General features: G+C 39.9%; 1 protein-coding gene across 2 annotated transcripts; it reads right to left on the bottom strand.

The window, feature by feature from the left end:
- Nucleotides 1-6301: 6301 nt before the first annotated feature.
- On the bottom strand, nt 6302-8426 carry LOC149836233 (B3 domain-containing transcription factor NGA1-like). 2 transcript variants are annotated; one of them, XM_090009073.1, is made up of 2 exons: nt 8014-8426; nt 6302-7928 (listed from the first exon to the last, which is right to left on the bottom strand). In XM_090009073.1, exon 2 carries the CDS (start codon nt 7910-7912, stop codon nt 6845-6847), a length of 1068 nt encoding a protein of 355 aa, XP_089865199.1. In that variant the 5' UTR covers nt 7913-7928; nt 8014-8426; the 3' UTR covers nt 6302-6844. The 2 variants fall into 2 exon arrangements, with proteins under 2 accessions (XP_089865199.1, XP_089865200.1); XM_090009074.1 differs by having other exon boundaries at nt 6302-7826.
- Between the last annotated feature and the right edge of the window lie 6602 nt (nt 8427-15028).

Here is a 15028-nt window from a genome sequence, read left to right as displayed (position 1 = left end):
TTCAAATCACAATGTATTATGTGGAGTATATATGTGATTTGAAATCACGTCTCCAAATCTCTTGATGCAATCAAACATGTAAAAGTTTCTTACATTTCAATTACCCCTTGAGGTTATTAGAAAGGGGCGGATTTCTAAACCTTGTTTTTTTTTTAAATGAAAAAACGTGATTTATTTATAAACCTGAAACATGGGCATTATATATATACATGCACAACATGAACATTTTTTTTTATGACAAGAAACTTACTTAGGATCGAGCCACATTGGGCCCCACACTGGGTGGTACGTAAGCACCATAGTGACAAACATTTTTTTCGGCAAAATCTCAGCAATAAAAAAATAAATTAAAAAATATAAAAAATATTTTTATAAGAAAATATTAATAAAATTTATTTAAAAATACAAATACATGGTTTTTTCACGATAAACAGCATAAATATCGGGTTTAAATCGTGCTATTTGTGTTTTTTTTTATAAATCTCGTGATATTTTGAAAATCTTGCAAGAAATTGCCGTTTTGAACTTTCAAGCAATTGCTCGCAATATTATCGCGAGATTTTCATAAATCTCGCGATATTTGTTACAGAGGTAAACACTTGAGAGTGGCCCAAGAATCATACTCTTGATAAAGTCATGGACAGGCCATTGGTGTTTGACCTCAAGAAGTCTAGGAACTCTGGATCATCGACCGTCTCCCCTAGCCAGAGGACCTCATCCATGGGGGCCCGGCAAAACATGAACAAGTTCATGTACCCAAACATGTGTACTAGTAGAGAAGTTGCACTGAGTATCACTATCATACACGTAAAAGATCATGTCCAGTAGAAACATCGAAGTTCATGAACTTGGTTGTGTTTTATAAGATGCCAGAAGTTTTCCTTTATATGGAAGGGGACATTCATTAAAGATTGTGGATTCTAGGGCATATAAGGTCTGTGTTCCTCCAAAAGAAACTCTAAACTTGACTCAAGTATCCTTTTGAAGAAAGGAAACCAGGAAAATTATGATTTTTGCTTTTAGGTCCAGCCAACTTCTCCTACACTGTAACTATTGTAAGGTCCCAATAGTCAGCTTTTGTACGGGGTCTTAGGGGTGTCAATGGATCGGGTTTACCCGAACCAAGCCCTATAGGGTCCAGGTATGGTGATAAACATGAAGACCCTTAAGACCCGTGTCCGGACCTGAAGCTCCAATTAATACATGGACCCGGGTATAGTTTGTGAAAATTTATACCAGACCCGGGCCTGACCCGAGTTCTGATTAAGACCCACAAATTTTCAATGTAAAAATGATAAAAAATATCGTTTTACTGGCAATGATCCGGTTCCAGTTCATGTAGTTCTTATCGGGTCTGGGTATGATTTCTTATATGGTGGATCGATTAGACTCGGGTATTGACCCGATACCATACCTGAAAATCGGGGCCAGGTCTGGTTTCACCTGGGTCCGAACCAAACCCAACCCGTTGACATCCCTACCAGGTCTCCATCCCTCCAGTCTATGGAACCGAAATATTATTCTTTTTTATAGTCCAAGGGACCGACTGCACAATGGCTAGCCTCAGGTTGGTAAAACCCTTGAGATCCTCCTGCCCACTGGGGATGTCATCCATGAGTTTCGAGCTTGTGATGCCCCCTCAACTTGGTGACATTCACAAGGCGCCCTTACCAGAGCCCTTGAACCAGTCTATAGAAATACTTGAAGCATTCTTCTTACCCAAGAATTTTAGGCTACCATGCCCTGATGCATGAATAATAGCATCTCTGGCTTTCATGAAAAAGAAAATTCCTTTTTCTATCAAAAAAGATAAATCATAAAAATTCTTGGCATAGGCTAAGTTTTTCTTCTCAAAAGGCTATACAAACTTTAGCATTTAATACCTTTTTTTTTTATTACTGAGAAGACCACCTCACTCATTCCCAAGCCCATTGGTGTAAAAACTCTAGGTCCCCCTTACCCACTATGTAGTACACTCAGGTCCCCCTTGTCCATTAGAGAGTACACCCAGCTTCGACCTTGCACACACATGGGTTTCGTCCTTTGACTTTGCAGGTTGGCATAAATTCATCGTTCAGGCTCGGCTCAACTGGCTCATGCTAGCTAAGCCAAGCTCAGCTTCTATGAGACCGAGCCAAACAAGCAGAGCTTGAACTGGCTCGTTTAAATAAAAGTCTTTTTCTATCAATGGGTCCACAGTGAGAATGGAACTATAATCTGCTGGTTGTAAGTAAACCAGTCCAACCAGTTGAGCCATGATGCTTCTTTTAACGCATATAGTAGAGAGTTGCCTATACTCTATATAAATGAGCCTATATATTCTGAGCCGGGATGAGATGAACAACCCTTGTTCATGCTGGACTCGGCTATCTATACCGAGACATGAGCTGCTCGGTTCATTTCCTAGCCCTGCTTAGAGGACAAGAGCAAACTGTCGTTGGCTCATTGTTTAGTCCAAGTCATGCATATGCTTCGAAAGGCTCAGGCTTCCTTTATTCAACCAAATCTTCCCATTCATAACTCACCAATCTTTGTTCTCATGCATAAAATCTCTAGTATAAGGACCACCAAGTCCTTCACAAGTCTTTATCTGTTCCATCTATGGTCATGACCATGGTCTAGCCCCAGTCGGTCCGATAAGCTACAACTACAAGCCCAGATGTGTCCTGACTAGCCAGTCCAAAGAGACAGATTTACAGTGGGGACTCTGGCAACTTGAGAGCCACTACTCACTAGTGCATTTATTGTCAATCTAACAAGCGTACAAAAGTCAACCATGCCAGTACCTCCTTATAAGCAGAAGCTGCAAGAGCTTACGCAAAATTTTGCTGTCCAAAAAAGCAAATCTCAAAACTTTGTAGCAAATGGAAATTCATTCCAATCCTTTTTTTTATTTCTAATTATTCATGTGCCATGCATTCCATCCTCACCAAATAATTCATGAGAGAGAGAGAGAGAGAGCTAGTGGGTCCAATCTAGAAGAGTTTTCACGCCTTCTGTGATTCTAAACATGCCTAGACAGGAAGAGGTATGGTAGGAACAGCCAAAAAAGAAAAGGGAAGAGATAAAAATAGACCTAGCAGCAATCCACTAGAAGTTCACTTTTTACTAGATGCCACACATGGATGGTATCTTGGAAAAGGGATGAAAGGTGTTCATTTCCACTACATTTCTGCATTGGCCTTGGAAATTCCTACTGTTTTCGTAGGAATTATGCAACGAATACCCCAGGTATATCCGGCTACGTACATCGATTATGCTCTTTCTCTCTCTCACATTTTTCTCAAAATTTTCTGCAAAGCCCTGGGTGACGTACACTTGTCTTAATGTAGTATAGAAGTAGATAGAGATAGATGTCTGCAGAAGTATTATGGTGCCAGCCTGCCGTGTACAGTATTATGGCACACCCTTTCTGTCAAGAGAGAGAGAAAGAGAGGCTAGATGCCAGAAAATTTACCGGTGTAACTATGTATGTATTTTTCTTTTCAGATGCATCTGTTCTACATGCTTCTCATCTGGTGAAAAAGAGTTGTAGAATTACGTACGCTTGGCGGCTGTGAATTAGAAAATCAGAGAGATGGGAGTACACCCAATAATTAAGATGACTGGGATGTGCATTAGAAGCTCAGCTCCCCCTCTATCATCTAGCTGTTGTTTGGTGTTCACGGAGTAATGGGCTAAGAATTTCTAGACTGGAATTTTGTTAACGTTCATACATTGGGAATAATAACACTTTTTTTTCTGCTAGGAGGAATCATAAGAGACTAGAATAGCCAAAGTTAAAAAGGAATAATATATGGATAAGTATTCTTACAATTCTTTTTCTCTTTAAGTGCATTATTAAAGTGTCAAGGCATGAGACAATATATTTATTAGTGATTTAAAATATGAGCATTTCTTTCCTTTTATATGAATTAGTTCCTGTATCCAGTCAATCAAAGCGTATGGCAAAGAGAAATAATGATGACTTGTAAACCTTATGGTTTTCTTAACGCTTTTCTTCTTTACAAACAGAAGCATCAAATATAACAGGACACCTTTTTTTAAGTTTTAATAGACACTTTCCTGTCAGCTAGATTGCAAAAGGCCTTAATTTTTATTTATTGACTAGTGGGAGAGACATTCAACAAATGACTAGAGATATTGTATCATTTTCAAAAGACATCTTTAGTCTCTTCCTTCAAGGACCTAGAAAAAAATTCTTGTGATTTATCATAAATGTGAATTGTATTTTACTGAATATGAATTAAACAAAGCAAGGAGTAAAAGCATTTTATTAGTTGGCCTTTCATGTGGGTCATCTAATGCAATAATATTTATTGAAGACAACACGTCGTGGCCAATATTTTCCATTTTTTCATTAATTGCTTGAAAAGACACTTTGCTAGCTTGCTTCAATTGGACAATGAGACCTAGAGCTCTTGACAGTGAACTGTGCAACAATTGCGTTTGGTGAGCGACACATGTGAATGTTCATTCTTTTCATGAGTTGTGATCCGACCTTGTCAGTCGGGTGCATGTATCATTATTGTGCATGCATGTAGAGAGCTTGACCACTTTTCTGTAGCGTTTTTCTTATGTAAATTGGCCTTTAGATCTCACCATGAACGATTAAGGTACTGAGCTTGATTTCACTAGATCTATATCACTATCCCAAATGGAGAAAAGCTCAAGATAAAACATTTAGTTAAATGGATCATGGCGATACTCAAGTGAACTTTTAAATGAAAAGCTCATCAAGACACATGAAGAGGCCAGTGTAATTTAATTTAGTTTCAAGAAATGCAGATAGGTGCCATCTAAAGATTAACATGATTTGCACGCCCATACATTGGTAAAAGGATATCATTCTTTTTTTTTTTGAGGAACAAAAAAAGAATTAGTTAACCAAAATATCATTCTGGTGCATTCAAAATGTATCAACCATGTAACTTCACTTTGGAAAAAAGATATAGTTTATTTAGTTAACCAAAGTTGTAATAGCATGAAATCTTTTTGAAAATGCATTTCTCACTTTTGATTTCATTATTTTTGTGAAATACCATGGCTGCTGTTAATATATACTTATGGGAAGTAAAGTTACTATAAGTGACCTGAAAAAATTATTCACTAGTCAAATCCACATTATGCCTCAATTTCACAAGAGATAGATTTGGAGCTAGCAGATATATCCTATATTTCCAAATGAGGGTCGATGATCAATGTTATAAAGTAGCCCAAGTACAACTCTGTAACACGTCCAGACTTAAATATTGCAATATTTCACTCTATAAAAAATTTATGTGTCCTAATTTGAAATTGGCCATAACTACCAATATGCTAAAGCCAACATTAACTAAAATCATATCCAAATAGCATCTATCATAAATATACACGTTAATTTCAAAAGGTCACTTATAATTTCGATCACCATGTTTTCTTATCCACATTCTTTTCCAAGTTTCTATCAGGTGTACATATGAAAAGAATAGTTAGATGAAGAGGAAAAAGTATCGACGTTAACTAAGATTAGTGAAAGTACATTTCCAACGATGTAATAAAGCCTTGAGGCTGCTGTCTGCCGTAACATGAACCAAAATTTTTAACACAAAGCAGCTACTTTTATTGTGAAAATGAATATCCTAGCACCTTTATGTAAGTCTGCCAATATGGACGAATTTGCAGCATTAATACAAAAGATACATAGCAGCCAGATATTTAAGAATTTCAATAAGTGGGCAGTAGCAACTGGTTTCTTGCAGGGAGAGGCCAATATCTTCATATATATGATTTTGGGTCATAGCTACCGTATACACTGATATGGCATGTTAATAGTAAAAACTATAAGCCACTTGCAACAATTCCAAGTTAATCTATTTTAATTAATAAGTATACCAACTAGTAGTCTTTGGTGCTCGGATGATTAATGGAGTCTGCTAAATATAACTATTAACCTTATAATATTCTTTTTTTATCACCGTATAACTAATTCTACAAATTAAAAGAATTTGCAAGATGCATGCTGCAAGTAGAACATAAGCTGGATGATGACAGAAGCAAATCTACAGTTATAGAATGGATTGTCAGATGATGATCAATGATATACACCAACCACTTGGGATGAAGGAGTTATCTTGCAGAGCATAGATTCAACTCCAAACTTGTTTTTGTTTTACAGACCTTCTAAAGACAAAGTATAGAAATCAATGCGAGTTTAAGCATTTGATATTAGAGAGAGAAAAAAAGGTACAGAGAGAGCCTATCATCAGTAAACACAAAAAATGAAGAATACCAGGACTCCTCTTCCTAATGAAATCTTATATAACCAGGAACCAGCAATAAGTAAAGGTTAATCCACAAACAACTGTCCAGCAGTTAAGCAACTTTCAACATTTAACCAGTTCACAGATCTATATACACCACATAGAGTGGGGGAATTATCACATTTATGACAGAAGAGGCAATGGACAGTTTGGCATACAAATCCAACATCATTAACTCACAAAACCCAAGCAACTTGTGATACACTTTCTCTTCACTTCCATCCAAAACTCACTACATGATTAACAGCCATCTTTGAACTCTAATGACTTATCAAATCTTTACATGGTGCTACTCATTTGTAGTCAATGACCATGTCATAGATCTAGAAGAAGAAACCAAACAGAAGAAAGAAAAAAAAGAATATATGGTTTTTCCATTTTCTTTCTTAGAAGCATGGGAAGACCTCAAGGAGATGAATCAATAGATACCATCCCCCAAACTCTTAATTAAGAAGAATCCTAGCTTCAAACCTTGGATAGTAACAATGACATTGATATCCATACTGTTGATATAGAAGTGAGATTGATCACATGGGTGAGGACTACAAGTCAAAAGAAAGGGATGGTAGCTTCCCCTTCCTTGGCAACTCTGGCTGTGGAACTGTCGGCAGTGCTAACTGAGAGCTGGCTCCATCATGAAGCCTTAATTGAAGGTGTGATGGAGCTTGTGATAACCAATTTGGCATTGAACTTGAACACAAACCATCACCATCTACACCATTGCCGCCCCCGCTGCCGCCACAAGTGCTACTCTCAGTCTCCTCTTCGTCCTCCTCCACCACCTCCTCCGTTCCCTCCATTGCAGCGGGACACTCAAGGTTCACCCCGAACAGCCTCACCCGCTTGGCTGCTGCCTTTCCGTGAACCACCGGCACCGAGTCAAAAACTGTCGGGGGGAAGCCGATGCGCTCGGCCACCGAATCGACGCCCCTCTCAGCCAGTTGTGTGCCTGTTCTTGCTCTCAAGTAGAACATTGGGTTGGGCTGTGGCTCGACGTACCCGAGTCCATAGCCGTAGTACTCGTAGTAACCCGCGTGTTGTGATGGCATCGGCGCCGGTCGGCCGGAGCCCATCGGCCAGAATAGGCTTGAGCCGAGAAGCGACGAGCGGTCTGATGGTGCATTTTGCCGCCGTTTCCAGCCGATGAATAGCCTGCTCTCACCAGAATGGCCTACGCTGCGCTCAAAGGAAACTATATCTCCGGCGTCGAGCTTCTTCTCCTTGACAAACCGGCTCCACCCTTTGGTCATCACGTAGCTCTGGCTGCTATTCCAGTATGAATATCGGAACCGCCATGACTTCCCAGTACTGTCTTCAAAGTTGAGAAGTAGGCCTTTCTCATTAGAGGACGTATCCAACGGGAAATACTTTTCAGCATGTTGTTTTGGGATCACTAGTCTGTTGAGCTTCCCTACATCGCTTGGTGTAACCACCTTATCAAACATGTGCTCCCTCCTGGTGCTGTTTTCTTCTTCTATGTCGGCGGCAGACGAGTCTTCAGCAGCGGCACCGGCGGCAGAGCAGCTGGTGTTGGTGAAATTGGTCATATTACTGGTTTGTTCCATCTGATTTGCTTGGAAGAATCTGAACCTAGTATCTGACAAGTCCATTCTTCTAGTCCAACGACTGAGAAATTGAGCCAGATCTGGCTTATTCTCAAGTATTCAGACGGGAAAAAGAAGTGGGTACTCAAGAAAACTAAAATTCTCACCTGTTTGGTGACTTGGGTGTGAATTTTTACTCTTGGTTGGTTGCTTTTCTCCCTCAAATCTTCATGGAAAACCTTTCAATCAGCTTCTGATCCATGAGATTAGCATGCTACTGTTAGTCTACTTCTTTCCCTTCTCAACCCTTCTGTGGTTTCTCTCTTTCCCCCTTGTCTTCAGTTCCGGAATGGAAGATCATGAATGGTGGGCTGGGTAATACTCTGAAGAAAAGAGTGTAAAACGACGGTGCGTGCTTCTTTGACCATAGATGCGACTCGCAGCCCAAAACCAAAGAGTTATAACAGAAATCCATGGTTTTCCATTTTCTCCACGCGGTCACCAGCCTACATATCATTGACCTATTATGTTGACTTCAAAGTCTCTTTGCACCCCCCTCTCCCCACCCCCCCCCCCCCCCCCCCCACACACACACACACACACACATATATATATATATATATATATATATATATATATGGTGGTGAGGTACCATAATACCACATGATGGTACACACTCTTGTCTGCTAACTGTATGTATAAATGTGCTTAGCATAATTTATTTATTATGTTAGAAGGTTTTATCATGTTTAATATATATTTTTTGAAAGGCAAATTGGGGTTAGGCAGACCCCTACCAGATATGTCTTAAGCACCATGTGGCAGAGGGATTCGAACCTGGGCCTTCAGCTTGGCTCAGGACTCCGCTTACCACATGGGATACCACCTCCGTGGTTTTATCATGTTTAATACATCATAAGACTTTTTTTGAGAAAGTGAAAATCAACAACCCATATTTCATAAAAATAAGGATGGTTTAAAAATTGTAGAAAACATCATATTTGATTAAACTTTAATGCATGTAAATAATAAATAGAACTTGCTACACATTATCCAATGGTCAGACTTTGCTTTTGAAGTTTAGATATATGTACACATATATAGAGAGAGAAAGTGGTAGCTACTAACCATTTATCTGGCTAATCAAGATTTTGAAAGGTTTTTCATGTTTTCCTTAAATCTGACCATACAGATGAGTTCTATATTTTTTTATTTTAGAGGAGTAGACTCTTGGATCATCTGATTCCAATATGCAGGTAGGTTTTTAGAAGGTTTAAAAAAATCGATGATCAAAGATTTTTGTAAATATTTATAGATTAAAAACCATATTTTTTTATCAAAAAACATTATTCAAGTATCGTTTCCTAGTAAAATGACCTTGTCGAACACATCTGTAGGTTAGATTCAAGTTATATATGAAAAAAACCCTTTGAAAGTCCAGTTAACACCAGTCAGCTAGAAAAGTAGTTAGCAGCTACCACCTTATATATACATATATATATATATGAGTAGAAGAATATGAGAACTAATGTTAGCACTGTGATTTTCATGGATTTTTTTTCTTTTCTTTTGAATCTAACCATAGCGATGTGATCTACATGTTTTGTTTTATAAGAACCCGCTCTTGAATCATCTGATTTTGTTTCACAAATGTGATTTTTTAAGGCTTTAAAATCAATAGTTCATAATCTTCATAAATATTCAATCATTCAAAAATCACATTTTTTTCATTGAAAATACACTATCCGGTAGATTCCTACTAAATTCACCATGTCAAGCACATCGACATGGTTGGATTTGCAAAAAAAAGGTTTTAAAAATGCTCATATTTCTAGTTTTCATATTCTAGTGACTATATATATATATGTGTGTGTGTGTGTGTGTGTGAGCAAGGTAAATTTCAATTCGGTCCCGTTATCTTTTTCTCCATCTGATGACTCGACTCGTGAGCTTGTCCTTTTCATGATTCTGATGAGTTCACAAGTGGAGGTGTTTTTTCTTTGTGATATTTTTTTACGTTTCTGCAGGGATAAGGCTTTCAAAGACATTTGTTTGCTGGGGGGCAGATTTTTTATGAATTTTGACTTTAGGCAACCATGAAATGGGGTTGTGGGTTGTAGGGTGAAGATGATTTTGGATTTTGGTTGATCAATCCACGGTCCCCATTTGGGTCCTAGCCTTTGGAGAAAGATTCTTGTGTGAGCTACAAATGTTGAAAAAGTTGTGATGTAATGCCCAAGTTACATGATGGTGGGCGTCATGGGCATGGATGTGACATTTGAGTGGTACCATTGAACATGAAAATATTAAATTAATAACCCATCTTTACATTTCCTGAACGCACCAGTATCTCAAAAAAAAAAAACTCATAAAGCTATCTGATATTTGCAGCACAACCCACATGCCTTGTTCATATCAATAAAATAAAGAGGCCTTATCGCTAGGAGAGCAAAACAACCTCTCTTGTTCATGGTGATAATCTTTTCTATTCCTTTACCAATGGAATCTGCAAAACACTTGCTACTTTGTAATTGTCATCCTTCTAAAACCAGCCTGACGTTAGATTATTATTGGTAACCACAAAACCCACATCAAAAATTGGCATCTAACCATCCATGTTGGATTCCTTCCAAGTACTAAATTCCAACTTACAATCCAGTTCCCAAATCTAAGAGATAGAATCTGAAGAGGAGGGGGAAGAAGAAGAAGAAAAGAGGAATCGTTATAATGAAACAGATGGCTGAGAATGAAATTGAAAATAAAACTAGGCCCACAAAATCCAATATCCCATCACAGGATAATTCGAGTGATGGGCAGCAGCAGCCTCTTCACTATCATGATGGGCTTGTTTTAATAGCATGGAATAACAGCTTATAAGCAAAAGAATGAAAGCATCCTATTATCTTCAGGGTAAACTCCAGTCTGCCAAACCGAGGGGGAAAAGGGAACAACAGAAAGAGCAGAAGCAGCTGTAACAGGCTACACAGATATAGCATCAACCTAACTCATTATATTCCTTTTTTTCCTTTGATTTCTCCTAAATTTACACCAATTAAACAGTGCCAGAGTATTCATTGGGTGGGGTTTTGCAAGGAGGAAGGGGAGGGTGTGTCCTTACAGACAAAGGCAAGTAGGCAACCCCATCCATCTGGGATCTCTTGTCATTTATTCAGATGGATGCCTCATTCCATTATTTGCCTGCAGCACTTAAGCCCAGGACCACACTGCCACCCTTCCCCCCTCTTTCCTCCTCACCCTTTGCCCACTAGCAATGCATTTCAAGAAGCCACTCCCCCTTTGTTCCGGTTGGCGGTTAACCATCCTTCATAATCCCCCCTGTTGCTCTCTCTCTCAAAACCATACCAATTTCTTCTGTCCCCCTGACACCCCAAACCCCCTTTTTCCTTTTTTTCTCTCCATTGTCCACACCAGACAAACCAACCATCCATTTCAACCCTCCCCACTTGGGTCTCTCTCTCTCTCTGTTTCAAATCTAACCAGTAACCAGTGGCTGAGAACCAGAAAGCCATCGTGGGAATTCAATTGGGGAGTGAAGAAGGGGTGAAAGCTGTGGCGTGAAAACCCAGATAATTCCTCCCCCATCATTTATCGCCCTCTCCTCTCCCTTTTTTTCCTCCGGTTTTCAATTTTCCATCGCGGGTATTTCTGTACGGCCGGGCAGATGGGGGGCCTGCCAGACTTTGACTGCCCAAAAACCTTTTCCCTACTGTGGTCCGTCTGAGAAACCGTTGAGGGTCAGTAAGAGTGATGGGTCATTTTCTATCCTCATGGGATGATGGATTGGAGAGGGGCAGGCGAGTCTGAGTCCACTCTGTCCCTGCTGCCCTCACCTACCATACCATCTGGCACGCGTCTTTGCATAGATATTGGTGCACCCATCGGAACTAACACCCCCGTCTCTCTAAAACGGCGAACCTCTCTCTCTCTCGCGGCAAGGGAAGGGGCATCAGTATCGCGGGCAGGCAAGTAACGAGGAATGAGTGCGAGACGTCACAGGAGTCCTATGTCTCACGTCATGTGCCATTAAAGTAAGAAAAAGAAGGAAGAAAACAAAAAACAGAGAGAGAGAGAGAGAGAGTTGCCTTTGGCAGCCACAGAGGGAAATGAATCTTCCTAATGAATACCAACTTCTCCTTTCGGCTTCTTTTTTAACTAATAACAGCAGAAATCAGGATGAAAAGTGTCAACGGGTTCTGCTCACTCAGTAGTGATAATTTGGGTTCCTCTTTTTTTTTTTCTACCCTTTTTTTCTCCCCCACCAACTTGTTTACTCTCACTGTGGTAACCTTAGTTACCAAGGTCGTATACGAAAGTTTAGTTGTCAGCTTGTCAAGTGACTTGGATATCTAACGACGTAGTGTTGGGGTCGACTCGCAGATATACATGAGCAGGACATGAGTGCGGAGCAGATCCAGTGATGGGACCCGAGTACTTTAAAAAGTAAAAGTACTCGGGCTACACAAAACACAGAAAATCACTGCTAGTGCAACGATTTTCTATTGTTTTATATTTTACACAGAAAAATGCTGTTTGCATAGTGATTTTCTGTGTTTGTGTTTTACACAGAAAAACTATGGACGTGTTAGTGATTTTCTGTATTTTGTGTGGAGTGAGTACTTTGTAAAGTACTCGATCTGACTGGCATTTGTATTGTTGTAACCAAAAGTACTCTTGCTGGAAGTGCTTTTAGGTTTGGAAGCACAAACAAGCTCATCTGAATATTACACATCCATAAAATATTCTATTGTGAAGATTAGAGTTACTTGGGCTTATTCTTTTTTGTTTTGAAATTTGAATATTAGTGCAACTTACCACCGTGGGGTCGCTGAAGGCACCAGATCAAACCCTGCTGGTGCACGGGTGTGTCCATAGCTTTTAGAGGTGGGCCACGTAAGGTAGGGTAGTCGTGGCCCCACCCTGGGTTTTTCTCGCTTTGGCTAGGGTTTCGTTTCATCAAAATAAATATTAGTGCAACTTTGGTTGAATGAGTCACAAAAAGAGATAGAGAGAGGTTGGCGGTGGTGACACGAAATTTTGGTATGTCAGGTCGGCTTTAGAGACAGACATGGACGGCAGCCATGCTGACCACAACGCTGATTGGAGCCAATATTCATGTCAAAGACAAAGCATCTACATCTAAGCAAAAAAAATGAATTAAAGTTATGGATTGCCATTTTCTAGGGTCCAAATTCTATATCTAGATCATGATTAAGCAAAAAGAAACAAGTTGGTTGACTACCCACACCCATTCCCACCAATGGTGGTTATTTTGGTGGCTGTTAAACTTGATGGGCTCGTAGGGAGGCGGGCCCATCAGGTGACCCGGTTCTTGGTGAGGGTTTTTCTTGGGCATAAAAAAAAAGCATGGAGATAGACATAGGGCTCAAGCAGACATGGTCATGGCGATGGTTTGATAGTAGGACGGTAACGGAGATGGGTGTGACAGGCATGTGGGAGATGAAAACTTTCTAGTTTAAGTACAACCGTAGGTATGGCAGGCTGAGCCAGGTCTTCATACGTTTCTTCGGGTTATAATTAATAAAAAACAAAGTACAACCATAAACCATGGTTGTTGATACGTACATACTACAATGTGGCAGCCATCTAGCCGTAAGGGCTCTTGCTAGGTGGGTCGGCTTAAGGCATTCAAGTTGAAGGACGTCCAACGGTGTACATTCCCTGTTACAAAGTCGAAAACAATGGAAACTATCTCCAGTGGGCGGGGCAGGAGTACTCGTGGAGTTTTACACCGTGACACCAAACTGGGCCGCAATCAATGTGACACCTCTTGGCTTGTAAATAGATTTGCAGACCATAATAGTCAAAACAAATCCAGCACTCGGTCGATTATGGGTGTCAGCCAGTTGGGTTTGGTTCGGACTCAGGTGGAACCAGACTCAAACTAGATTTGAGATGATGGTACCAGGTCCGGACCCAGGTCTAATCAGACCTACCATAAAAGAAACCATACCCAGATCCTATAAAGACTACATGAACCAGGCCCGGACCATACCTGGTAAAAGAATACTTTTTAATCATTTTTACATTGAAAATTTGTGGTTCTTAATTGGAACTCAGGTTGGGACCGAGTATGGTATAAAATTTCACAAACCATACCCAGATCCATGTATTAATCGCACCCTTTCGGACCCAGATTCTAATCAGGTCTTACTTATCACCTGACCCTATAGTGTTTTGTACGAGTCGGGTCCAGGTCAAACCCGACCCGCTGCACCCCTTACTGCCGAGTACCTTGCAACAGTATTTAGCCCAATGACTGAATGGATCATGACATCCAGTCATTGGGGCTGAGAACGATGAAAAAAAAAAAGGTTGAAGACATGGATCCAAAGACAACGTACCCTAGGCAATTAAGTCAAGTGTAGGGATTAATTTACTATATATGGTTAAAATGTCTGGTAGAAATTTGGCTGGTTTTTATATTTGTAGTTTCAAGTATGTTTCATACAAACCATTAACTGATCTTGGAGAACCATTTTCATGTGTTCTTTCCAGAGGAAGCTAGGTCAAGCTAACAACCCGATCCTGGCCAATGCGGTTTTGCCATTTAGACGGCGGGATAAGAGCTGCAGGTAAAGACCATGAAACAACTAGGGCCCAGGATAACCTTATTCATCGTGCTAGTTGTTCACTATGGCAGGGAGACGGATCCCATCATTTTGAAAAAGGACGGGTTTCATCATACATTCAATCCTAGCCATCCATCAGAACCATTTAGCTATTGATTGGATGGTTAGGATTGAATGTATGATGGAACACAACTTGTTTCAAATGATGTGATCCGTTTCCCTATGGTTAGAGGTCTAAGGATTGGTCCAAAGGAAGCCTCTTTTAAGGGTAAGAACAGAATCATCCCAGAGAGGCTGCAAATTTTCAATGCATTTAAAGCATGAATGACATGAGCAATCAGCTTTGTTTGTGATCTAATATGCCAGCCCATGGCAAGAAAGCGTTGATTTATTGAAATCTCTAAGCAAACAAAATATTTTAGAATAGTCATAATCAAATAACTGACAAATTGTAGAACACTGTAAACAGTCCCACGAATAAACGAATATTATAGTGCCAAAAGCTGCTTCCATCACCAGTGGAAGCCTAGGAAAACATTTATATCCCTGTACCGAGAGAGAGAGAGAGAGA

This window comes from Nuphar pumila, chromosome 6 (assembly GCF_984573655.1).
Source record: "Nuphar pumila chromosome 6, dmNupPumi1.hap1.1, whole genome shotgun sequence".
NCBI lineage: Eukaryota > Viridiplantae > Streptophyta > Magnoliopsida > Nymphaeales > Nymphaeaceae > Nuphar > Nuphar pumila.
The sequence above is the reverse complement of the archived record's forward strand: the minus strand, read 5'-3'. Positions and strand labels throughout refer to the sequence as shown.

Coding starts and splice junctions, on each gene's coding strand:
- LOC149836233 (XM_090009073.1), bottom strand. CDS start 7,912: ATGGACTTGTCAGATACTAGGTTCAGATTCTTCCAAGCAAATCAGATG.